The following is a 27,043-nucleotide window of genomic DNA, read 5'->3' on the forward strand; positions in this document are numbered from 1 at the left end:
TCATCATTAAAGCAGGGTCTTTTACCTCAAGTGGTTAAGCTTATATCACCAAGGACCTAGAGTTGCTCTGATACCAATTGATGAATAATGATGAACAACAAATACCCTAATCGGTATTGAGAGGGCGGGTGAAGCAGTACATACAAAAACTTCTCCACAACTTATCAAGTTAAAACAATGCTAACCGGTTGTCTTCATCACTGAACTTAACCATGGCAACACCAGTTAAACACAGTAAGACTTCAAACAGCTAAACCAATAAAACTGAATACTTCAAATAACATTCAACACTTGATAACTACTTCACCAATATACTCATGCATGTGTTGTATCAGTAATACCATAACCATTAGCTTTGCATGCATAATCACTTAAACAAATACTACACAATTATCACATGAAAAATGCACAACTCATGACACACAGATTTTTCACGTGGAAACCCAAATGGGAAAAGCCACCATGGGGATGAATACCCACAAGCCTATTTTTGAACTCTTTTGAAGCTCGCTCTGTTAGGAGCCTCGTCCAGTTAAAGAATTTACACTAAGGTTTTGTTACAAAATGATCCTGTTAAAGATCACCCAGTTAAGGGATGGTTATATACCCTGTTAAAGGTTGAAACCTTGTTAAAGGTTGAAACCTTGTTAAAGGTTACCTTGCTAGAGGATTTGAATAACTTAATGATCTTGAGTCGCCTGGTTAGAGGATTTGCAATAAGCTTGTTAAAGCTACCCAGTAAAGGGATTTTCTTACTGTTGAAATGGTTAGAAGACAACAAGTAAAGCTCTGATCTGATAACAACACTACATGCTAAGGCAAATCCATTTCAGCTCCTCTACTCTGCAATCACACTGCAATTTTCCACTCGCTGGTCTAGATAGTATCTCATCACTCGGATACAAACACAACATTTGCCAACACTTACAATATCAAAACTCATCGACCTTATAGACAACAATTAGGTCAGTAGCATAAACCCTAAACCCTAAACATTTTAGGTTTACAATTACAAGCGGTCCAATCCTAACCATTCACACACTTTGCATAGAATAAAACAATCTCAAATAGATCACAAGTAATTATGCATTGTCCATTCTTCATCGCATATGGAAATCAGCAACCCATCATGCTCTCTTCACATACCGCTAAGAAAAATGTTCATTCTCGAGGTAGACATTTAATGCAATCGATCTTCACATGCAAGATCCTCAATTAAATCCTTCACGTGCACAAAACTGATGTGGCATCTTGATCTCATCCTTATCTCTTAGCTAACTCATCACAAAATGTCACCGGTTGCATCACACAAGCTAGATTGCCAAACCAGAAATGCTAGAGCTGAGACTACCAACCGGTAGTCACACTTAGTGAAACCCTGACACCGGTCCACTACATCTCTTCATACCGGTTCTCCTACTTGAACATCAATAATAACTTCTTCCAATCTTCATACAGGTTCACCTGTACTTATTGAAATCAATGACAACATACATTATCATCATATCATCATATGCCAATAGGTTATGATCCTTGACGAATTTGACATAGAATATGTGGACCGAAAAGCAATCAAAGGACAGGTCATTGCAGATCAGTTGGCTAAAGCGCCACTCATAGGAGACCACCCACTCATCTCAAATTTTCTAGATGAGGAAATCTTCACAGTCATTCTAGCATAGCAATGGAAGTTATATTTTGATGAGTCCTATACAAGACATGGTTCAAGAGCTAACATTCTCTTCATCACACCTCAAGGTGATAGCATTATAAAATCATACAATCTCACATCCCCATGCACAAACAACAAAGCATAATATGAGGCCTTGATCACAGGACTAAGAATGCTCGTACAATGAAACTTGAAGGAGGTACAAGTATATGGTGATTCACAACTAGTCATCTGGCAGGTCAATGATGATTACCAAACTAAGGATGAAAATCTCATGCCTTACAAGAAAATGGTTTATAGTTTCAAGGAATTATTCACAACTATCACCTTGAATCAAATTCCTCTAGAACAAAATAGAGTTATAGATGCAATGGCTACAATAGCCTCTCTCCTTGATCTTCCACAAAACTCAATACTATGATTTCTTAGTTGAACAACTTTGGATCTCCGCTTATGATATCCCAGAATACGAGATGGTCTGTCAACTCATCGGTCTCGATTCCCCATGGTATGATGAGTTTTACGCTTACCTACATGACCAAATCCTTCCACCACACCAATCAAACAATCAATGAAAAACCTTCATATGCCAATCCGCCCGATACACTATCATTGTCGAAACCCTATACTGAAGAGGTCTTGACGGTACTCTCCTTCGATATTTAGAGCAAGGTGAGGTGACCACAACTTTAGAAGAAGTACATGGAGGTATATGTGGGACTCACTCAAGTGGCCCTTCATTGGCTAAAAAGATCATGAGGGCGGGATACTATTGGCCCTTCATGGAAAAAGACTCCTATTACTTTATCAGAAAGTGAAAGAAGTGCCAAGTACACGAAGATTTGATACATGCACCAGCGCAAGAACTACAACCCATCACAACATCATGGCCCTTTTGTTAGTAGGGACTTGACCTTGTGGGTAAAATACATCCATCTTCATCCAATGGTCACAACTTCATCATTACCGCCACATAATACTTCACAAAGTTGATTGAAGTCGTTCCACTCACCCAGCTTATCGGCAAGCAGATCATTTTATTCATCTTAAACTACATCATTTGACAGTATGGTGTACCCATGTCCATCATCACAGATAACAAGTTTCCTTTTAAAAATCGGGATGTCCGCGAACTCTGCGAGAAGTTTCATATCCAACACTATTTCTCCACCCCATATTACCCACAATAAAACGGTCAAGAAAAAGCCTCAAAGAGGAACATATTGAGAATCTTAAAGAAGATAGTTAATGATGTCGGTCATGATTGGCACATTTGTCTGAATCCTGCACTATGGGCATATCAAACTAGCATATGAACCCCTACAAGCACAACCCCATATTCACTTGTATATGTAGCAAAAGCTATCTAACATATTGAGGTAGAATTACCATCCCTACATATTTCCTTGCACAATCTGATTAATGATGAAGAGTATCAAGTTTCCTGTCTTCATGACTTGGAACTGCTTGATGAGAAGCGACAAGCTGCCTACAATCACCTAAAAACATATCAGCAGTGCATGAGAAGAAGTTACAATAATCGGGTCAGACCTCGCACACTTGAGGTAGGAGATCTTGTTCTTAGAGAAAATCCTCGCAATCAACCAAACAGAGAACATCAGGGCCAATTTGAATCCAATTGGTTAGGTCCATATGTCATCATTGCAGTATTCGGGTCTGGGGCATATCAATTAGAAACTTCACAAGGGGATTCACTAGAAGATCCAATCAACAACATGCATCTCAAAAAGTTCCATACATAAGTTGTGCAGAGAATCAGGTTCGGAAAATCTCAAAAATACCAAAATATTCAAAACAAATCCCTGAAAAAGGTACAAAAAAATAGAAAAATCAAGAAAATAGTAAAGAAAAATCATTCATCCAAATGATGAAAACCACTTTGGTGGTGCCTTGGATAAGTACGGTGGTGAAAACCTGGCAAACAAGCATCATTCGTAAAGGTTGTAGCTCCATTGTCTTTCAAACTTGTTGCGATCACATCCATGCATCTACTCATATATCATATCTATCGTGGCTTGTTATTGATCTACAATCAAGGTTATTACCTCATGTGTCCCGCATCATGCTTTCACACTGACACCTAACATTCGAAAAATGTCCTCAAATAAAAGCAAAAACATTCAAAACAATACAAACACCCAAAAACATTCAGAAAAACATCAAAAACATTGCAATACACTTGTTCATTGTACATAAACATTGAGCCAGACACAAACAACTTTTGGGCTACCTAGCAGATGACCAACTATCAGATCAACAAACAAACAAATATCTAAGAAACAGATACACAAGATTGTCTTAACAAGGATACATCCTTCCTTCGAAACAAGACATGGTGACATATCTCTTTGACAAGAAGATTTTGTTTGGCTGATAAGCACTTGGTCAGATTACTATTTTTTATATATCAGGATTCTATGCTACTCCAGGATATCCACAAGCGATTAGAGTGGCTAGGATGGTTCATGATATCTTTTTCTTTGTTTTCTATCTATGGATTGTTCCAATGAAGTTCTGGGGAAAATACTAATGGTGTCTACATGGGAAGTTCACTAAGCTACGAGATCCTATGCAAAAATACAAGTCATGGATCACTATGGCTTATTGACTACAACGTATACCTCGACCATGTGTATATGAACCAAAATGGAGGGGAATTTTCCTTGTCTGCGATGTTTGTTTACAAGTGGAGCGCTCAACCTTGGTTTCTGATACTTTGGCCAAGATCAATACTACCATGCTTGATGAGGATATAGAGCATTATGAATAAGTCATGGATCGCCCATTTTATCTCATCTGTTTATATTACATTTCATTGCATATCGCTCATTCATTTGTTCATTCATACATTGTAAATATTCTGTGTGCATGCATATGCAAGGAATAGGGTTGCTATGAGAAAGCTAAGTGTGAAGGACTATCCCTAAAATCATGACTGAGTACAAAGATACACACCCCATTCATGTCAACGGATAACTCTATTTTGATCCTCTTCCACAGGAGTGAGTACTAGGTCCTCCATACCTTCTATCTAAAATTGACTTCCCCACCTCACCCTCCCCATCTCGATCATCAACATCACATACCCTACATCATGTCTTGTCAAACCTATCAAGCCACGTTCATCATAGTCCATCTCTAAAAGGAGGGGTTGTGTAACCTATGTTACCTAGGTAATCCTATAAGCAAAGCAAGTTACTATGTCTACATAGGTACATCGACTCACGCACACCTCGACTACAATAGGAATTTACATCAATTGCCTAGTCTCAATAGGTACGTTTAGTCTAGCAAACGCAACAAACAGACTAAAAAGCAAAAACTATCAATTGATCAACCAATCAAATGTAATCAAAAATAGACAATTACATCAATTGTCTAAGTCTCGATGGGTACTTTGATTCGAATACCTTTACTTCATCAGGTAATTACATCTATTGTCTAAGTCTCATCAGGTCAATATGACTCACCTACTCAGACTTTATCTTGTCCAAGCAAACAACTGACATCAATTATCACGCATTGACTAAACTGGGGCCATTTGATCAGTTGCACCAGATTGTCCAACAATATTGATCAATTGTACATCCCTCAAATACATCACAATGCTGCTTTTGCACAGTGTCTCCTACTTGACCTAGGGTACAGGTCCTTATCAGCTTATCCTTCTCCTCGATACTTCATTCCCAAATCCTCCATTCTATCCATGCCTAATTTTCTTTGAGAGATCACCTGAATTTTTGAAATTTTGTCCCATCTCTCAAGGGGGCATACCTAACCACCAACTCGGCACATGTTGGGGCATCTACCATGCTTGATCTTCTTTGAAATGATGTGATAAATTGCACCGTCTCAAAGAGATGCCCAAATATGTCCACTTAATTAAATAAAAACTTAGAATTTATTTGATTATTTAGCCATCAATCAACAATTAATTCAAGTAATATTTAATTAATTCACCCTAGACCTCTTCTTCTATTAATTAAATAAAGTATTCAATTTATTTGATTTAATTCACTCAAACAAATTCAAAGAATTAATTAAATAAATAAAACATATTTATTTAATTAATCCCTCCTTGCACTTTTAAATAATCAAATATTTATTTAAATCCCCTTTATCCTTCACCCACTTGCATTTTCCTAAAAAGTCAAGTTGCACGCACATTTAAATAAATGAATATTTATTCAAATCCCTATCGACTTGCATTCTCCTACAAATGTAAGTTGCGCCACTGTTTTAAATAAATGAATTATTTATTTAAAATTCTATTTATCCTCGCCCACTTGAAACCTTTAATGACTTCCTTTAAAGTTTTCAAGCCTTTAATGGTTTCCTTCTAGAGTCTTCTTAAGCCTTTAATGGTTTCCCTCAAAGTCTTCAAGCCTTTAATGGTTTCCTTCTAGAGTCCTCTTAAGCCTATTTATTTAATTAAATCCCCCTTTCACATTTAATTAAATCCCTCTCACATTTAAATAAATGAATATTTATTTAAATATCTATCCAAATGTAAGTTGCACACATTTAAATAAATTTATATTTATTTAAAAATCCCTCCCACTTGCATTCTCCTAGAAAATCCACTTGCACACTAACCCTTCTTCTAGAATATTCTAATCAATTCCAATTTAGCCTAATCCCCCTCATAATCATTTGCACATTCCTTAAGAAAAAGGTCACTTCTCATAAAACATGCAAAGTCTTCATAAATCATTAAAGGCTTTATTTCTTCAACAAGATAACCTCCAAAGTCTTCCAAACATGTAAGGCTTTTACATAACTATTAATGGTTTATTCACCTTCTACCTTGGGTTAGAGACTTTCCTCTAACTTAACCATCATTTTTAATTGATGGGTCTCTTCAAACATTCAATTATTTGACCATGGTTGTCCCTTTAACCCTTGCACAAGAGTTTATCCTTTGGATAAAGGCTTTATCCATTTACTCAACCCTAACCAAACCCCCTAGGGTAACCACCATGTCATCTTAGGCATTTAAAGCCTCTTCTCTTTCCTCTCAAGCCTTCTCATGTTGACAATTGTCACCATTTCATTAGTGAACATTGTAAACATGAATTGAAGATCATTCAATCCTAGCCCTTGTTAAGATTACTCAATCTTAACCATCCAATTGCCCATTTCTTCTATAAATAGAGCCTCATTCTTCAAGTAAAGGGGAAAGCATTAGAACATTGTTATTATACTAGCATTAGTATAGACACTTAAGCTTTCTCATAGCAACACCAATTAAGCATTTGCATAGCATTAGTGTTTTATTTTCAACCATTTCAATCCTCCATTGGCATCCATGGTTTTATGCTAAAACTAAGAGCTACACTCACTCATTTGGGTCTTGGAGAGGAGAAGAACAAGGGAGAGCTATCAAGCAACATGGGAGCATCTTAGGGAGTTTTCTTCCATCTTTTGTTTTGTTTATGCTTCATTTGTGTGCTTAATCTCTTTTGATGTGCATCTTAGAGGGTTTTAGTTCATTTGTTTTAGTTTTGGTTGGAAACTAACATACTAACATTTGAGCTTTTTATTGTGACTATGTCCCCTTTTCCATGCATCAACATCATTTTGCAATAATGTGATTTTTTGGTATTATTACTTTTCTAATTCTTTGTATTTGCTATTGTCATTATCTTTAGTATTTTTCTAAAGTTTGACTTGAATTCCATTATTTTGTAAGATTGTATACTAGTGGAACGCCACTAGGGAGTATGCAATATTAGTAGATGTTGTAGAGGAGCTAAGTAGACTAGATATGACCATCTTATAAACAAATAGAATAGTGAGAGTTATAAATATTTTTATTCTACATACTTCGATTAGATATATCATGAAATCCTATCATAATGTGATGCTAACGAAACTTCTTCTAGTTTCTAGGTGTTAAAGGAGCGTGGATGATCACACTCTATGATGTTTACCAGATCCTCAGTATTTTAATTTGATGAGAGGTTGAAACTATTGAAGACAAATAATGAGGTGAAAGACTTTTATGGGCTACTTTCCTAGGGGATGATTGACTATGAGATAGGCTACAAACCAATTATGATTCATTTTCTTCACACATTATTTTTCCTTCACAAATTTTTTTATTAGTTTTATCGCCATGTACTTATTAAGATGTAAGAAGACTCACATGCTAACATAGGGTTGGGCACCATTATTTTAGAGATTAAGCAAGGTTGGGTATATGCTTGGGGATTCAATATGCTATGTTGGCTAATAGATATTCATATAAAATTGCATATTGAAGAGATCTGGATTTTAGTACTCCTTATTTATTTATGTCATGGATCCTGAAGTACATAAAACTATTATTGTACTATGATTCCCCTAGTAGAGCTTATAGGTCCTAGAGTTATGAGGTGATCTAAACTCAATCTCTTTGATGTGACTACACTAGTAATGGCAAACCTTATATATTAGCATGGAGGGAAGATTATTAGGAGATATGGCTATTTGATCTTATGTTGGAGGGTGTGCTCCTTAATATATAGAAATTACTTCATTGAAATTCACTCTATTTTATGATTCCTACAATATTCTGGAGAGGACTTTCTCATGGATTTCCCCTAAATTTCGCATACCACCAATTTCCTAAGGAGATGATAGATGCATAGTGATGGGTTTTATTGTAGACCCCTCTTACTCTAAGGACACTTATTACATGTAATTTATTATGCCACATAAGAGTTCTAAGAAACCATGTACATAATAATATAAATAAAAATTTATTAAAGACTGTTGAGAAATAGATATGGTTATTATTGCTTTAGTTTTGATGCTAGATAGAGGAAAATAACAAGTTTTTGAAATTTAGTTGTGGTCTGAATCCATTTATATTTACAAATCAAGTTTGATATGATCTTCCCTCAATTCTATAGAAAATTTGTGTTGTTCGGAGATTAATTGTTTAATGGATCACAAAGTACCGATGTTAACAAAACCTATTATTTTTGGAGTGTGTTTGGGGTTGTTTTAGAAAATTTGTGTCAATTTGAAATTCATCTCTTAATAAATCGCAAAATATTGATGTAAACCATTTTTTTTAAAATTTAAGTCTATTTTGAATTTTATCTATAAAAATTATTGAATTACAATCTAAGTGAATTAAATAAAACTAGCATACCTCACTTTAGAGTAATATAGGTAAATTATATCCAAAGATATCATATTTGATCACTAATTCAATTAATAGTTGATTATATTATATTATAATTAATAATAAATTATTATTATATTATAGTATTATAATTAATATTAAATTATTATTAAGATTTGATTATATTATTATTTTTATATTTCATTAAACTCTTTACAAAAGTTAAAAAGCTTTTAGCACCAAATCATTGTTATTATATTTTTTATTTTTTATTCTTTCTTATCCTTATCCTTAAAAAAAAGTGGGATTTATGAAGAACATTTTCAATCCTCTATAATTAATAATATTAGATTGAAATGATTAAGAAAGTATTGCATGATGGATATAGAAAAATAGATTGATCAATTGAGAGATGGAAGTGAAGATATAATTAATATTAAATAATTTTTTAAAAAAATAATTGAATATATAAAAATAAATAAATAAATAAATAAAACTAAATTAAAAAAATAATAATAAAAAATTATTTTTACTTTTCATTGTCACACGTCAAATTAAATGTTTCTAAATAAATAAACATAATTATAAAGAAATAAGCATATATTTAAGTTAGACATTTTTTTATTTTTTTAACAAACCAATAAACCATCACGAGTACTAAGTAAATTAAAACCCTCCAAATATGGAAAAATAGGAAAAACTAGTGAGCAGTAGATATGGTGCCGCCGAGATTCTAAGTTGACAGAACCGTTACGTTCTGCATGATTCGAATTTTAAACCTGCATGCGTCGAACAACATAGCCATAATTTCACAAAACGCGTTGAGGGTTTTTCAATTAAAGATGCATGCCAACATCCCATTTTAAGTGCAGTAGAGGGCGTAGTTGGCAAGGTTTGAACCAGGGTCGCACAGATCTCGGTTCGCTTAATTTGGATCAACGGCATCTTCAGGGACACTTTGGGACCTCTGCTTTCAAAGCCTGCATCTTCACGTCCATCTTTTGCCGACCTACACAAACTGCATCGCAGCTACATGCTAAAGGGTTTGTTTGAGTCACCTTAAATGTTGTTTGGCCACCGTGCTACTAGGGCCAAGGCCATCAACTAGCTGATTCCATTTCCCTGCCAGTTCATTGTTTTTAGATAACCTCTTTTTGTTTAGATTGAAGGCTGGAGCTACACTATCTGGAGGCGCGAGGGGAAACCCTAAGCTTTCTTTCTCTTCTTCTTTTCTTTCTTTTTTGTGTTTTGCACAGACTGACAAGGCACAGAAAACAGAAATGCCCTACGCTACAAGTCGAAGAACTTGGCATGGGCATCATTCCATACCACAAGGGTCGCAGCTTGACCTTCTCAGGGCCATGTAGGAATCACATATCGTCTCATATCTTTCCTTCCTTGACTAGAGTCTGCAAATCTAATGTTACCACATTTTTTTTATGTTTTATCTAAAGTATACACGTTTTCCCTCCACTTTGCTGTCTACAGGACTGGTCCAGTGGGTATTCAAGTCGCATGGGTGAGTGTTTCTATTTTGGAGACGAAACGAAATTCCCGTCTGCCTGAAGCGTGACTCCCCACATCGGATACCAGCGAGAACGTGCATAACTAACCCCAAGGGCTCGAGATGTTGATGTTGGAGGAATGTAGTCCCTTCTCTTCCATTCAAATGGTAAGTTAGTAAAAGGACAAATTCTATAATATTCACAATTTTTTGTGTTTGCAGGAACCTCTATAGGCTCTGTGTTGGACATGAAAATGTTGATCAAAATGGACTCCCTTCCCCTCCACTTGAATTTGTTACCTTTGTAGAAATGGAGACCACTTCAAACAAATATACCAGGTAGTACAAACACGGTAGCGAATGATTCTCTGCACCATAATATGAAATTATATGTTGCTTTGCCAAGCACACCGAGTAAGGGATCCAAATTATGAAATTCTTGCACCCAAGAACGTTTAGATTGATAATTGTTCTTTTATTATTTGTTAGAAGGAGATTCAAGTCGTTTGCCAGATCTAAGGTGAAGTGTTGGAGCCATGAGAAGATTGGGAATTTGAGAATGCTAGCAAGGAAAATAATTACTACATTTGACTGAAGTGTGAGATTCAAAGACAGACAATTGAAACATTAGGACTTAATAGCATTAAGTTTTGTTCTTTAGTGAACTTTTATGGTAAAGATGTCTATTATGAAAGGTGTGTATCTAAGATTCTACAATTTGAATTGAATTGTCCTACTCTATATGAGAATGGATTGATCAAATGTGGGTTAGGGTTTGTGTGAAACTTAATGTTAAGGTTAGGATTATAATTAATGTTAGGGTTGGATTCAAAATTTCTAAAAAATGATATCTTTCGACATTATTTATAAATATAGATTTGCTAATGAGGATAGGTTAGAAATAAATTCAACTCACATGGGCCGCTTAGTTGATGACGCAGAGACTAAGCATGGGTAGCTAGATGAATAAATTCTCTAAGATGGAGACAAGGAAAGAGAATTAGAGGGTGGCAGATTGTGGGAATGCCTTAGGCTACTTACACAATTAGGATGATAGAGGAGAAGATAAGGGATTTTATAGCACATGAAATCCAAGTGATCCTCATCAATACTTCACTTCTCAACTCTTTGCTTATTGTAGTTTGCAATTTGATTATGTTGTAATATTGAAGTGACATTCTTTATACCTTTCTCTTGATCATATAGGTACTACAAAGTTATGAAGAGAATTATTTGGGATTGTATCCTTGAACCTTTACACTCTTACCATGTAGAAGGAGAACAAGACTAACAAAAGCCTATGATAGCATGCTGACATTTTGATGTTTTTTCCTCTATGATATAGTACATCAAAGGATGAGTTATTACATAAAAAATTGACATCGTTATACTTAGAGAGGTAGTTGGTCTTGGCATTGTTTTACTATAAAATAATTATGCATGGGCTAAGAAACCAAGCCATTCTCACACTTGCATTGTCACATTGTCCCTTCTTAGGGATAATCCATATCTCCTCTTATAGGTAATCTCAAAGGACCCATTATAAATAAATATGGTAGGTAGAAGTAGGAGATGGTAGAGTAGGGTCTATAGCTTAGAGTCATCCTTTAGGATTTGTTAATTCCTTTGAACTTCTAGCACTTTATTTAACTCATCCTCCCATTGTATAAGGATAATTGATACACTTACAAGTCTTTGTTAATGAAATCTATGTATTCAAGGTATTGATAGTCTCATTTATTTAATAAAACTTCTAGTTTTTTAGACTTGGTATTTAATCTATATGTATGGTAGTTGACAAATTTATGTTTCTCAGTTAGCTTAGAATATTGATGTATGCTAACATATATGTCATGTTACACATGTTTTTGGATTGTTTTTTGGTTGCCCATCACATGTATGTTTCTATTAGATGTATGCAATATGTAGCATGTATGGATAAATACAAATGGTTTGACAAATCTCGCAAAATGAATTTATATATCTTATTTTAGTAGATTTTATTTTTCATGAAACTTATTCCTATGATATACATATTATAGCATTGAGTGCTTTCTCTTTAATAAGGATTACATAACTTTGTCACAAAAGAAAAGGACATGACAAAAGTCATCAATATACATCACTAGATTGAATAATTACAAGCTATTGTAGAGATGTCTCATTCTATCGTGCTTGGACCAGTGATGATTAAGGCTTTTGTTTTATATGGATTGTGACTTTGCTAAAGTTTGAGGACATCTCTAAACCCTTTATGTTCATTTTCATTTTTTATTTTAAATAATGTTGAAGAATTAAAAGGGTTGGAAAAACGGCAATGTGGGAGCTCTGCAACCAAGGTACACGAACGATCCTTGGTTGCAGGTCGGCTCTCTGCCCGGGGGCTCCCAGACCTAGTGGGAGGCCCCCGCATTAATCCCTGCTTGTGCCTCCATTAATGGAGATGAAAATTGGCGATGATGGGATTAATACCCACAAACCCTCTACGGATGGCAAGAAATCATTCAGCGAAGCTGTTAAAGGGCACCACGCGACCATCCTGAATGAGGCAAAGTTCGAACCAGAGACAAACCAGGATGCAGCAACAAATCTCGAGGAAGGTGAGGTTGCCTCGGTCCTGAGAATCATCATTAAACCTAATTCCACTATGAAAGATTGTATTCTTAAGGAAATTGTTCGGCTTAGGGATTCTGTGATTTTTTTAGTAGCCCTTGAGATAAAATGCCATCTAGACAATATCTTAATAAATGGCTTCATGATACCTGGTCTGTTAAGCTTGGAATTCAGTTTTCTTTTTGCAGAATGTTACAAAAAGGCTTATTTCTTATTTTTTTTAATGATAAAGAGATTCAAAAGAGGGTTATTGAAAAACAATTCTGGAATGTAGGCAATGCTTGTTTTAGGGCCATCCCCTGGACTCCGCTTGCTTGTAATGAAGAAATAATGGCCCTCTCCAACCCTAAATGGGTAGTTATTAAAAACGTCCCCCCTTTTTTGTGGAACTGTATTGCTCAAATCACGGAGTCACTTGGAAAGATTATTAAAATTGATTCTTCGGCCTCTTTGCTACCTCACATGGATGGAAGGGTTCTAATTGCATTCAACCCTGGAGTAATCCTCCCCTCAGGTATTGACATCTATATAGAAAACCAACTCTTCTCGTGTCCCTTAGAATACCTAGGAGGGATAAATGCTTGTCATAGATGTAGGAAAAGTTGCCATTACTTAAAGAATTGCCCTCTAATGATGAAGAAATTTGGTACTTCCCTCAAGAAAACCTCCAGCAATAACCAACCTCACTTGGACTCGAAGGAAGCTAAAAAATTGGACCTTGTTCCCTCTGCTCCCCCACCTCTTGACCCCTCATCCCAGCCTAGGGTAGTTGAATCTCCCCCCTCATTTGATCCTTCTCCCCCCCTACCTCAACCCCAAACCCTCTCTTGCACATCCACTTCTCCTCCTTCAATTGCAGAAGCTATTCTCAAATATCAGTTGGCCTTAAAGGAAGCAAATCGGACTAGTAGTGAGTCTGGTGTTCTCGATATAGATATGAGCAAAGTAGCCAATCCTCCTGGGGAACCTAGGAAACAAAATACTCAACAAATTGTCTTTGAAAAACTAAAAATGGTGGCAGATCATAGAAAACAACTTGAACTTGCATTATATAATCAAAAAATGGAAATTGAGTCATGTACCATTCCCTTCCTCCAAGAGTTGATCGGAGGGGAAGATGGTGGGTCCCAGGTTATCACTAGTGCTACCGAGAAGGTCAGTCACTCCCCTTATGGACCTATAATTAGCATGAATGGCCCTACAAAGGACATAAGCATGCCTCATATGGAAAATATTTCAGAGGAGACTAAGACAGGAGGTGACATTGAATCTAGTAAGCAGATTAATATAACCTTTCATAGCACTGATGGGGAGGTGGAGCCCACCACTTCTCCTTCAAACGAACCCCTTGAGAAAGGGCATGATACTGAATCTGGGATACAGTCGACTGTAACTGTGGATGACAATATTGTGAAGGAGAATCCTTTCTCCCTTGACCCTAAAACCTTTGAGGTGGGAACCAATGATGAGGGAGAAGATCTAACTGGTAATAAAAAAAATTAAAAAAAAAAGAAGGAAAAGATCTCCTAAAGTTGGTAAAGACAATTCAGCCAGAAAAGAATCATTAGGACCTGATCAACTCTCTGAACTTAGAAAAAAAAGAGGGAGACCACTATCAACTGTAGCCTTTGATGCCAGCCACCTCTCAAAATCTGAGGAATGGCCCAAATGTTTTGAAGGGTTTAAAGCCCTTGGGAACAATTTTGAAACAACCCCTCAATGATGAAAACCATCTCATGGAATATAAGGAGATTAGAGGCCCCGGATAGGAAATATGTGGTTAAAAGATTTCTAAGCATGCACAAGGAGATTGATTGTCTTATGCTCCAAGAACTAAAATCAGTAGGATTCACTCTAGAAGTTGGTCTAAAATCCATCTGGAGGGATGCCACCCCTTCTTCACCAAACACCCTAAGGGTAAGGGTGGAGTTGCAATACTACTAAGCCCTAAATGGAAGAGCAAGGTTCTCAAATGGGGTCAATCCCCCTGTGACAGGGCAGTATGGGTTATAATAAAAAATGATAATGAAACATTTGGTCTCTGTTCAATATATGCATCTAATGACTACCGAGAAAGAGGGGAGATGTGGGAATGGATGACAAAATTAGAAGACATCCCCTGGCTCTTAGGAGGCGACTTTAATATGGTACTCAATGCACAAGATAAACAAGGGGGAAACAAGGCGGAATGGAAAGGAGCGGAGAGGATTCATTGGGAGAGGATGATCAACAAGCTGAGGTTGATTGACCCAATTGCAGGAAAAAAAGGAGAACATAACTCAATATGGTACACCTGGTGTAACCACCAACAATACAATAAGAGAGTATACTGCAGGCTAGATAGATTTTACTTCAACAGGGATTATTTTGAAATTATCAAGAATGAGGAAGGGGTTCAATATGTTGTCATACCATATACATTATCTGATCACCACCCTATTATGATTGGGCTAAAGATAACTAATAGCAAAATTGCCCCACCCAGCCATAACTTGAGTTTCAGAATGAACACTAACTTGCTAAGAGATGGTGATCTCAAGTGTGCAATATACCTGATCAGAATGTTCAATAAATGTGCAAACAACAAGCTATCAAAGATTGAAAGGTGGAACCAAAATATTGAAACCTGGACATCACTTTGTCAAGTGGTAGGTAAAAAGAAAGTTAAGGATACCAGAGCTAACGAGATGAAATTATATAATGCTTTACAAGTTGTTGAATCTGATCTGCAAGGGGATCCGGAAAGTGAAACATTCACCCATCAACTCATCAGGGCCAAAAATGACCTTAGAAGGATACAAAATCAGAAGATTAAAGGTTGGAGAGCAAGAGCTAAGCTCAACTGGTTAGAGGCAGGGGATCGTGGATCCAAGTTTTTCTTCCAAATGCTCAAAATGAAACAAGCAAGAGAAAATATAGACTCTATATGGGAGGACAATAAAAATCTCTCTGATCCAAAGGAAATTTTAGAATGTTTTGCTCAATACTACAAACTACTATTTTCTGCAGAACCAGTTAGGAAAGAACAGGACAATGCAAGGAAATTAATGATCTCCTTGGTCCCCAAACTCCTTGATAAAGAGGATACTAAGATTCTTGAGGCTGCAATTACAAAAAAGGAAATCAAAGAAGCTATAGAGCCACTCAATAATGACAAGTCCCCTGGACCAGATGGATTCCCAGTAGAATTTTACAAGGATAATATTGAATGGATAGTGGATGATCTCCATGAGATATACTCAAAGGCTATTCACAAGGGATCCCTTGGGGAAAATATAAACCAGGGTCTGATCAAACTCCTCCCCAAAGAGGGAGGTAGAACCCTTGTTAAAAACTGGAGACCTATTACAATGTTAAATGTATCATATAAGATATTAGCAAAGCTGACAGCAAGTAGATTGGAAACTATTTTACCAAAGATCATCAGTACTACACAAACAGGGTTTGTCAAAGGTCATTATATTTTAGAGAACTTAATCACTTGTTGGGAATCACTCCATTGGGCTAAAGAAACAGGTCAGAATGGGGCAATACTACTCATTGACTTTGAGAAAGCCTATGACATAATAGAATGGGAATATATTATTCAGATGCTCCAGACTCTAGGATTCCCCCCTGGGTTCTGTAAATTGGTCAAAACTCTATTGTGTGATGCCAATGCCTCAGTTGAAATAAATGGAATAAGATCCCCCAAATTTGCACTGTCCAGGTCAATAAGGCAAGGTTGTCCCCTTGCTCCTGCATTGTTTGTCATAGCTGTTGATGCAATGGCCTATTTAATCAAAGACTCCTCTATCACTCCGCCTGTCAGGGGCATATCCTTATCTAATCAAAAGGAAATATGTAATATCCAATTTGCTGATGATACTGCAATGCTAATTAAACTTGATGAAGAGAACCTTACTGCTCTGCTAGAAAATATAAATGTTTTTTGCCTGGCCTCTGGAAGTAAGATTGCTATGCACAAATCTAACATACTTGGCTAGGATGACAGACCCCCGGGTTGGCTTTCTAAATTTTCCCTTAGTTGGTTGGGTCCTTCCCAATTGGTGAAATATCTAGGTATCCCATTCTCTGTTTGTCCAAACCTAAAGGAGATGTGTGAATGGGTAAGGAATAAGATAGAGAAGAAACTCTCCAAATGGAATAGGAACTATTTATCTCTGGCTGGAAGATTTCAAGTATGTCAAAAGATCTTGGCATCATATAACATCTATTTCTCTGTTGTCTAGCTCTTCAAGAACTATCAGTTTAACCATATCCAAAAGCATATAAGGGCATTCCTTTGGTCTGATGGGAAAGGCATCAAGAAGCAGCATGCAGTGAAATGGGAGTGGTGCACAATGCACAAATTGTATGGTGGGATGGGACTAAAAGATCTAAGAACTCAAGGGATAGCCCTCGCTTCCAAATGGATTCTCCGAGCCATAGATGGGGAGGAACCTTGGAAAGTCCTAATAAGAAATAATATATCATCCTCAACTCCAAAAAAAACTAAGAAATGGAAAGGCCTCCCTATAATTGACCTTCTTCTTGGACAGATGGATGTAGCCCCAGCTGGATCAGGGGTCTTCAAATCCCTATGGAAAGCCTAGGAACAGGTGAAACATCTGGTGCAATACAATATGAAGGGATGTAAACAAGGACAGATCACTAGTGAAAGATCTATCTGGTGGAATCTAAGTTATCATGGAAAACCATTGGCAGCCCTTCAAGGTTGCTCTGCTCTTAAATGGAACAATATGGGAATTAGACAATTTGCTCAGATTGTGGAGAATGGCAAACTGAGATCATGGGAGGATCTGCAACTTGCCTTCGTCATTCCAGTGTCCCAACACAGAACCTATAACATGCTTAGGTTTGCCTTATCCAATGCTCTACCCCAATCTCCCCTTTCTCACTCACCCTTTTCCTCCTCTGCAATTAGTTGGGTTGACGGCACACCTCTTTCCTCTCTGAAAGCCAAAAACATCTATGCATCTCTCACTGAGGCAGATGCCATTTTTCTTCACCTTAATAAATGTTGGGAGCTAGACTGGGAACCTAGGATATGGAATGACAGATTAGGTAGATTTTGGATGAACCCAAATGAACCTAAGAAACAATTCTTTGGCTGGAGATTGTTGTTAAATAAACTCCCTTTAAAGGATAAGGAAGGCAACCTCCTAAACTGCAAAATTTGTAGAACTCCTGAGACTGTGAAACATGTATTTTTTGACTGTCATTTTGCAAAAGAGATCTGGAATTTATTTGGTTTAAGACTGAATGTTAACTGTGTTGAAATCATTAATGTTGTTTTAGGCTACATTAAGGGCTGTAGGAAAACTGCAAATATCTTCTGGTCTTGTTTATCTTTAGAAATTCTTTAGCTCATTTGGAAATACCGTAATGATGATGTCTTTAATAACAACACCAGGCACCTCACTGAGTCTCTTAGGAGACTCATTTTTCATACTGTCTCACTGCAGGTCACTATGGTCATAAAGCTAGACTCAGAAAAGTTTGACAAATGGATAAAAGAAGGAGCTACCACTATCTACATCAGAGAGCTATCCCACGGATTCACATGGGAGAGAGATGAACCAGGAAAGGCAGCATTTGAGCAAGCTCTCATGGCCTTCATGAGACAAGTTGACCGCAGACACCTACAGATGGAAATTTCTAGGGAGGAAGCTGACCGGATCCACCAGAGCATCTCACACCCTCACAGGCGGGATATTCTGGATGGCCGTATGGAAGTATGGCAAGATGGAGAGAAGGGTTGGGTGGCCTGGATCCCAATAGTGGGAGTTATTTCTACTCCAAGCTCTGATATTTCATACATTTAGACTGTGACTACTCCTTAGACTATCTGTTTTGTTCATATAATATGTTGTAATTGTGATTATCATCTCCCCATATGTGGTGATACTCGTAGATTATTAATTTTTTTGACTGCACCTTCCTTTGGTGCCTTGATACTCGCCATATCCAGATAGTTTTGGTTTTGGTTTTGTTTGTATTGATTCTTTGATATATAATCCAAAAAAAAAAATGTTATCAGGAAGGGCATTTAGTGCAAATGGTATGTAAATTTGTCATTTGCCAGTAACTTTCAAATTTGAATCTTATTGAGGACATTACCATGCTGACTTGTATTAGAATATTTAATTATATTTTAGTCACCTATATTTAGTTCCTTGTTTAATGGTCATTTAGCTTTTCAGTTAATTAGCTTTTAAGCTTTATTTAGCATTTAACTTTTTCTTTTTAGTTAATTAGCTTTTAATCTTTATTTAGCGTTAATTTAGAATGTCGTCCTTGTAATCTCTTTATATACGCTTGTATATTGTTGAATAGATTGTCCGATTATTGAATCATTCATTCAATTTATTTTTCATGATATTAGAGCGGGTCGATGGGATTCTTTAAAGTTTGGTGAATTTTTTAATAAAAATTCATGACCACCTTTCTGGAATATTTTCCAGATTTTTTTATTGTTTTTTAATTAAAAAATTGATTTTGCTTTTTTGAAGGTTTTTTTAGGGTTTCGAGGGTTTTTGGTCCGTGGGCAAATTTCTTTGTGTTGGGCAGCAGTTCATATTTTTTTTAGGGTTTTGGAGATTCTCGAACCTACAACCTGGAGGTTTTTTTTGCAGATTGAAAATTTTCCTAAGGTTTCTACAATTTTCGACTAGGGTTTTGACCCTTCAGTTCAAATCAAAATTTTATTCTAGTTGCAGATTCTTGGTGGATTTTTTGAGACCTCAATTGGGTCGTCATCAGATTTTTTTGGGTGCATCGTTTTTTGTGCCTCAATTTTTGAGCCGTCAAATCTACATTCTGATTTCGGAATCTTGGTGGGTTTTTCGAGAGCTTTTCTAGGTCAGCCTCAAATTTTTATAGGTGCTTCGTTTTTTATGCCTCAAATTTTGTGCCAACAAATTTGCCTTGGAATTTAAAAACAATCAACAATTTCTGCTAATTTTGTGGACGTTGGAAATTTTGGTGTCTTTTAAGCGTCGTTTATGTTGTAAATCCGACCTAGGGTTTCTACCCCTATTTTTTTTGGATTTTTTTTTGAAAAAATCATCTATTTTTCTGATTTTTTTACAAAAAAATCGAAGGTATTTTTTTATTTTCTGCAAATTATTATTTTTTCTGATTATTTTCAAGTAAAATTTCAAGTTTTAAGTTTGCAGAAAATTTTAATTTATGGGTTTCTTCCAAACCTCAAAATTTGCACCTTGGAATTCGTGCCAAAATTCTCCTCCGGAGTTTCAGATTTTTTGTGCAGCTGCTTCTATTCTGATTTTTGAATCAGATTTTTCTATCTCATGCTTTCACTAGGTTGACCTCGTTCAACCTCCATTTTCGTGATGGCATCTTTGACCAACATCATGTTGGAACACAGTCAAAAGTTCAACAGCTACCACAACACCTGGAAACAGTGCATGTTCACGATATCTGAATATCGTTGCCTTGATCAAATTGATTTAGGCTAGACCTCGTCCTACAAGTCCCAAGGTTTTCACATTTTTTTCCTCAAAAATTGTTCACAAGGTTTAGAATTTTTTCCCTAAAAATTATTATTTTGTCATCTGCAAAGCTTACGTGGGTTTTCTGATTTTTCACCATAAAAAATCATGGGAGGGTTTTGCTTGATTTTTTTTTTCAAAAATCAACGTTTTACCACGTGATGTCTGGTATTTTACCACATGATGTTGTCTAGTGTTTTCCTGCATGATGTCTGATGTTTTACCGGGTGATGTTTGGTGTCTTACCACGTGGTGTTTTGGGTCTTGTCATGCAAAGTTTCAAGGTTTTGTTCAATTTTTTTTCACAAAAATTGTTTCAAGGGTTTTTAACCATTTTTTTTTACAAAAATGATGATTTGTATCTTCAGTTTTGAAGGGTTTGCCAATTTTTCTTCAAAATCATGGTTTCAGGTTTCAGTTTGGTTACCCAACGTCAGGTTGGATGGATTTTGGTATTCTTGGTCATTAACACTTTTCAGATCTAGGGAGAGTCTCCACCGCAACAAAGTGTTCTTTTCATTTGTGATCAAAAGACCTGCAGTTTCTTCTGTAAGGTATTTAGTAGATAGAATGACCATTAAGGGAGGGTATTAGAATATTTAATTATATTTTAGTCACCTATATTTAATTCCTTGTTTAATGGTCATTTAGCTTTTTAGTTAATTAGCTTTTAAGCTTTATTTAACATTTCGCTTTTTCTTTTTAGTTAATTAGCTTTTAAGCTTTATTTAACATTTAGCTTTTTAGTAGTTCACTTTAAACGACTTGTTCTTAATTTAGAACGTTGTCCTTGTAATCTCTTTATATACACTTGTATATTGTTGAATAGATTATCCGATTATTGAATCATTCATTCAATTTATTTTTCAACTTGTTCCTCACAAATGAAGTGATTCAATATGCAATGATAAGATCCCTTATTTATGGCCTCATTGGTTAGTACAAATTAATCATTAGACTTATCATTATTAATTAGTGTGCTGATTATAACTTTTGTAAAAGATTTTGAACACATTTTGTTTGTAACAAATACTTATATTTTTATATGAATATAGCATCTTTTTTGAAAAATCATATACATGTAATGTATGTGTAATATTTTCAATGGAAAATAATGGAATGCATTAATGAACTGTTGTTTGATAGAAGTGCTTGCAATGTTTTGCCCAACTTAAACGAGCTTTTAGAAAAGTAATTATGATTTTCAAAACTTTGTCCAATATGATTATGAATTGTGCAAAACTATGGTTGGTAGGACATAAAATTATAGTGTTGTGGTATTTCTTCAATCTATGCACAACTATGCACATATTATGAGATTTGTACAATAAATGGTATGCACGTCTTTTACAAATTAATCTATCAGTTTAGCAATTAAATGATCCAGTGAAAAAATATGAGCTAATGCATAGTATTATATACATGCAGTTTCTATCTATTGGGGAATTGAGTATAAAGTCTAATAGTTGCAAGACAAATATAATATCCCTAATTCAATGTTTTGTAAATAAAACAGCATAGTTCAACTTTCAAAGTTTTAGGTGCATTCATAGATATGTCAATCACAACGGTTGTTTGCCATATAATTGTGTGTTGCATGAGAAACGAGAATGACTGGATACAAAAGATTAGTTGTTAAATCAATTTCAGTGTTACTCTTGCAGTCTCCATTCATTTTGACCATTTCAGATCCCCTTGATACTAAAAACAACTCCTATTGGTGCCTTTGACTGGTTGATGAGCACCAACATTATCTGACTAATGTTAGCACTGCTATGAAATAACTCATTATCAGATACAAACAAATTCTGCACCAGAGCCATAGGCCTATAAACATCAATGTTTGTCAATCACTCAATGGTACCTAAATGTGTTGTTTCTAATTTATGTGTCTAATCTTTTTGGACCCTCGAGAGGCCTTAATCACTGTGGTATTTTGCATATATTTGTATTCTTTGCCTTACTAAAAGGAATTAGCATTTGATTAGTCTCAAACATTCTTGGTAGTCACTTCGTTATTATTGTAGCATCACTTGCCAGATATCAAATTACTTGATAAACTCTTTATGTTATCACCCTTTTGTTAAAAGACGAGAAAACCTTTAGACAACATTGAAGTTACATGACGGTTATGAGCATGATAGCATGTTGTCTTGGCAACAGTAGAATATGGGTTATGAATAAATATAGTAAGTGACAGTTGATTACAAGCTGTCTTGGTAGGTTCTTAGTTGAGTATTTCCCACTCAAGCAACGTAACGCAACATGAGATTAGGCTTTTCTATTCTTCATGACTATGTTATATAGGAATGTGGAGTTGGAAAAGGCTTACAAAGGGAACTCAAACAAACATAAGTTGAAAAATCCAGCAGCCTTAGGTTTCATAAAATGAAAGAGTATCCGTACCAAACATTTAGGGACCTCAATATTATTTATTGGGTCGTCTGTATGATGAAAGGTTTTGCCCTTCATATGGCAAAGGTATGACAATGTATTCTTTTTAATGTCATTGCCTAGAAAGTTAAATTTTCCATCAATAGGAAGGATGTTTGGGGCTCTCCACTGTAATGTGCATGGACTGTGTATTTACATAAACACCTCTCTATGAGCAGGAACCTTATAATTAATATATGATAAGTGTTACTTGATATGGTTACAATTTTGAATGCATTAAGGTTGGCTACATTTTGAGTACCCCTTGGTTTCTTTTTTTGTTTGTATTCATACGTGAGGGAACAAATATTCCCATACCATGGAGGTAGGTTTGCCCACAGTTGAGACTCAGTAGACCCTTTTGGGGACAAATACAGGTTGGCACTCCTCAAATTTCTTCTCTTTAGACACAACTCCCCACAAAACTTCATGTCTTATGACTTGAGATGCCTCCTCTTTCTTGAGATGTTACACGTTGACTCTGGAGACTCTTTGCAAGCAATATATTCAGCACCCAAGCTTGCTGGAAACAATTGTTTGGCAGTTGCTACAGCAAGTTAAAACACGGCTACATAAATTGGGTAATAAGTTAGATAGTGATCCATAGATTAGTCAATCTCCTCAAAGAACTTTAGATCAAAAGTGCAGAAATCCATCAGTCAACTAATTCGACCATTGCAACTATCTGAAGTGCTGGTTAAATTGATGATAATTGCATCAGTTAAAATCAAATAAGCAACAAAATATTAGAATGCTAAAATGACCGAAAATACCAGGTTATTATGCTAATGCAAAGATAAACACAATAGCAGAAAGTAACTTCTAACAAATAAAGTAAATCAAATGTTTTACCATGCAGAGTTACTTTGCTTACCAGGAGAGAAAATAAGGATTTTGCTATGTGAAGTTAATTTGCTTAAAGAATCTATTATCCAGACACATTTTGAAGATAAAATGCCTTCTATCAACTTTACAGATTTAGAAACTTGGTGTTGGTACAAAAAGATACAACTTTCACAAAATGAATAAAGTCTGCATTCTGCAAACCAACTTAGGAAGAATAGCCTTTATTCTAAGCATGCAACAATCAAAACTTTACAAGTATAGTCAGGACTCAACCTATGTTAAATAGCAGCACAATGCTTCTTTTCCATGCCAACAATCTCCCTCAATCCAGAGTGTGTAACTATAACTGGGCAATGAGCTTGAAACCTGATCAAAACGGAATCTGTCAACCTGAAACACAGGGCAGTGGTCCCTGAACAGTGAAAATTATCCGAAAATAGCACAAAGCACCACAAAATGTGATTAGAAAAATCGCATAATTTAGAAGTACAAGGATATGGATGCGCTACACTGCACTTAAAAAAAACTTGCATCGAACATTTCCTGTGCGCACCTATACAGAGCTGCACCTGAGAGGCTATGATTTCAAGAAATGAGTTGACAAAAGCTTAGCAACGCCAAAACCAATAAATGTATCACATCCAAACAGTTCATGTAGTTTCTCATCGCACAAAATTCTCCTCTTATCTGAAGGGTCCTGTAGAGCAACAAGGAACACAAAATACAAGGTATATTAAATCACATTTAAACAACTTAACTAGAAAACACATTAGCTTGACACTCCATTTGCTACAGTCATTTCTGTGACCAAAGGCTTGACCAATATCAAAAATTTGATACAGATGTTGCAGAAATCAACTCCAAAGTGTAGCCAGACTCCATAAAAAGGGTGATAACAACCTTAGATTTTGAAATATGATTGATCAGATTGTCCTTAGATTATAAGAGGTGAATTAGCAGCTTTTAACACGCAAAGAAGTCTTATATTTAGTTTTTTATGACAGTAATATGCTAATATATGTCAATAATGAATAAACGCACTGCAAATATAGTTTTTCAATCAACATAGGCAAGTTTTTACTTGGTGAAGCAGATTTTTTAAACCATGTATGGTTATAATCTAAGTCACAAGGTTCGAATTCGAATTCGAGTTCGGCCACAATGAAATTTGGATGAAGTTAAACAAGGGTAAAAAATTCGACATTAAATTCGCCTCATAAAAATTTATATTTTTTAAATATATAAATAATAATTTCATTAAATTGCCAAAATACTTTGCTCGCGGATTTGAACAAGTGTGGGGATGAAGTCCCCCGTTTGTGGCCTCACCGGTTCATAGCTCCGGGTCAAAAGCGCTCATGTGAAGCTGGAGGGTGTGTCGTGCCAGCGTCACCAGTCACGTTAAAAAGTTTACCAAGCATAGTTTTCAAAAAATAAAAAATAAATAAAATTATTAAAAATAAAACGATATGATGAAATCTTCTGAATACAATATAATAAATTTAAAAAACATAAATGCGTTTAAAATTTTAACTTTCTAATTTATTAATATATAAATAATAAAGATGTTAAATATTAAATAATAAATATATTATAAGCTCGGGATGGATGGCATCAGGGTTCCTGAAAATTCCTCTGTGGGTTTTGCTTCAACAACTACAAAATCAAGTATTTTTTTCGACGAAAGGCATTGTTTGTAGTAATCTTCATGAGTTTTCATAGCGGCACCTTGTGCTTTGGGCATACCTTACAATTGCGGCAGTATTTGTGGCGGTTTTCATGAGTCTGTGCGGTAGAAACCCTAGTTCCAGCGCATCATGAGCCATCCACTGTGGGCATTTCATTCACGATTTTTGTCCACGTCTTCATTTCCGCCCCAGATTCATGCCTCTTCTTCCAGATTGTGTATCAAACGCTAGATGAATTTCAACTAAAAAAAACCCTAGCTTTGTTTCGACAAACTTTAGGCGAATTAGAAGGAATTTCTAATATTTTATAGGAATTCGCTGTATTTCAAATTTCATACAGAATGAAATTTGGCGAATGCTGTGACATAGGTTATAATAGTCATTCTACAACTGTCATCCAAATGAACAATTCAAGGTCCAACATGATACACCCTTGCATTGCTCCTTAGTCAAAGCTCACATCAAAATTCTCAAGAGGAGGAAAAAACAAAACAAAATATATCTAGTAACACAAAAAACAGCAGCTCATAAACACGCTAGAGGACTGAACTCGTAAACAAAATCCAATAGTTATTCTGTATCAATTCCAATGTCTCAAAAGTTCTCAATTACGTGTCCCACACAGGGGCAACAGTTAATAATTGATTGACTTGCAAAAGAGGAAAAGTTGCTAAACCTTTATTACAATGAAATGGAAATCATGAAGCCAGCAATAGTAGATTTCTCAAGTAATCGACAGCAGGAGATTCTCCTGGAACATTGAATATTTATCCAGACCTCCATGATATTTTGCAATCGATCATTCTACAATATTATCATGTTTGGTTTCTTTCCAGTGCACCAAATGAGCACATTCAGTGTGCTACTGTTCTTCACGACCAGCAATAGGATAATACACAGAATTTTGAAACAAACAACCAAAGGCCATAGAAAAGAAAGTGAACAAAGACCCTAGAGAGCAATTGGCCCCGGAGGGGAAATGTGTATCTGCTTTGATGCCAGTTGACATGCACCTACAATATATTAGATAATATCCATTAAATGAAAACAATATTGTGTATGTTAATAATTCAATTGATGAACTACGGATAATAACAAAAGAAGATTCTGTCATTTGGAGGGTGTTGGCAGATTGGCAATGTCAGGCTTACTCTTGACCTCTTGACACAATGCCAAAAGATAAGGAAGGCATTTTAATTTGCACCTTTCAGTGTAACACAAAACAAAACAGCTTGTAAAGTAAAGGTGGCTAGATACTATTCTTTCGAAGAAGTTCTTTCAGTTCATCAATCTGCTTTGCTTAACACCGATGCTCATCATCTCCTAGCTTCGTACAATAAGCACACTTTGACTTGTCCTTCCTAGATGAAGACATCTTGGAAGAGGTGGAAGAATCTGAATCATGTCCATGTGACTTGAAGCTGGAGGAGTAGATTGTGTACCTCTGTTCTTGTGGTTCTCCTTGTTTTCTTTTCCTGTAGATGTAGGAGTTTGAGCAACCAAGGCTTGATATTTGAAACCAGAAACTAAATCAAGTTGTGACAGCTTGGCTTGTTCCTATGTCAAGCGCTCACAAAACATCTCAAATGAAGGCATAGTGAATGTGGTACCCAAAGCATCCATGGTGGAACAGAA

General features: G+C 35.8%; 1 protein-coding gene across 5 annotated transcripts in view; it reads right to left on the reverse strand.

Annotated features, from left to right (window-relative positions):
* Positions 1-23,750: 23,750 nt before the first annotated feature.
* Positions 23,751-27,043, reverse strand: part of LOC131071477 (upstream activation factor subunit spp27) — a 74,450-nt gene continuing 71,157 nt past the window's right edge. For 2 of the 5 annotated variants that reach the window (XM_058007361.2, XM_058007359.2), the window contains exons 5-6: positions 24,274-24,417; positions 23,751-24,132 (exon numbers count right to left, since the gene is read on the reverse strand). In XM_058007361.2, coding sequence (XP_057863344.1) covers positions 24,298-24,417 — 120 coding nt within the window. In that variant the 3' untranslated portion in view covers positions 23,751-24,132; positions 24,274-24,297. Of the gene's footprint in view, positions 24,418-27,043 lie in introns of all 5 variants that reach the window. The other 3 variants (XM_058007358.2, XM_058007360.2, XM_058007357.2) reach the window with 3 other exon arrangements.

The sequence above is a fragment of the Cryptomeria japonica genome, chromosome 6 (assembly GCF_030272615.1).
Source record: "Cryptomeria japonica chromosome 6, Sugi_1.0, whole genome shotgun sequence".
Classification (NCBI taxonomy): Eukaryota; Viridiplantae; Streptophyta; class Pinopsida; order Cupressales; family Cupressaceae; genus Cryptomeria; species Cryptomeria japonica.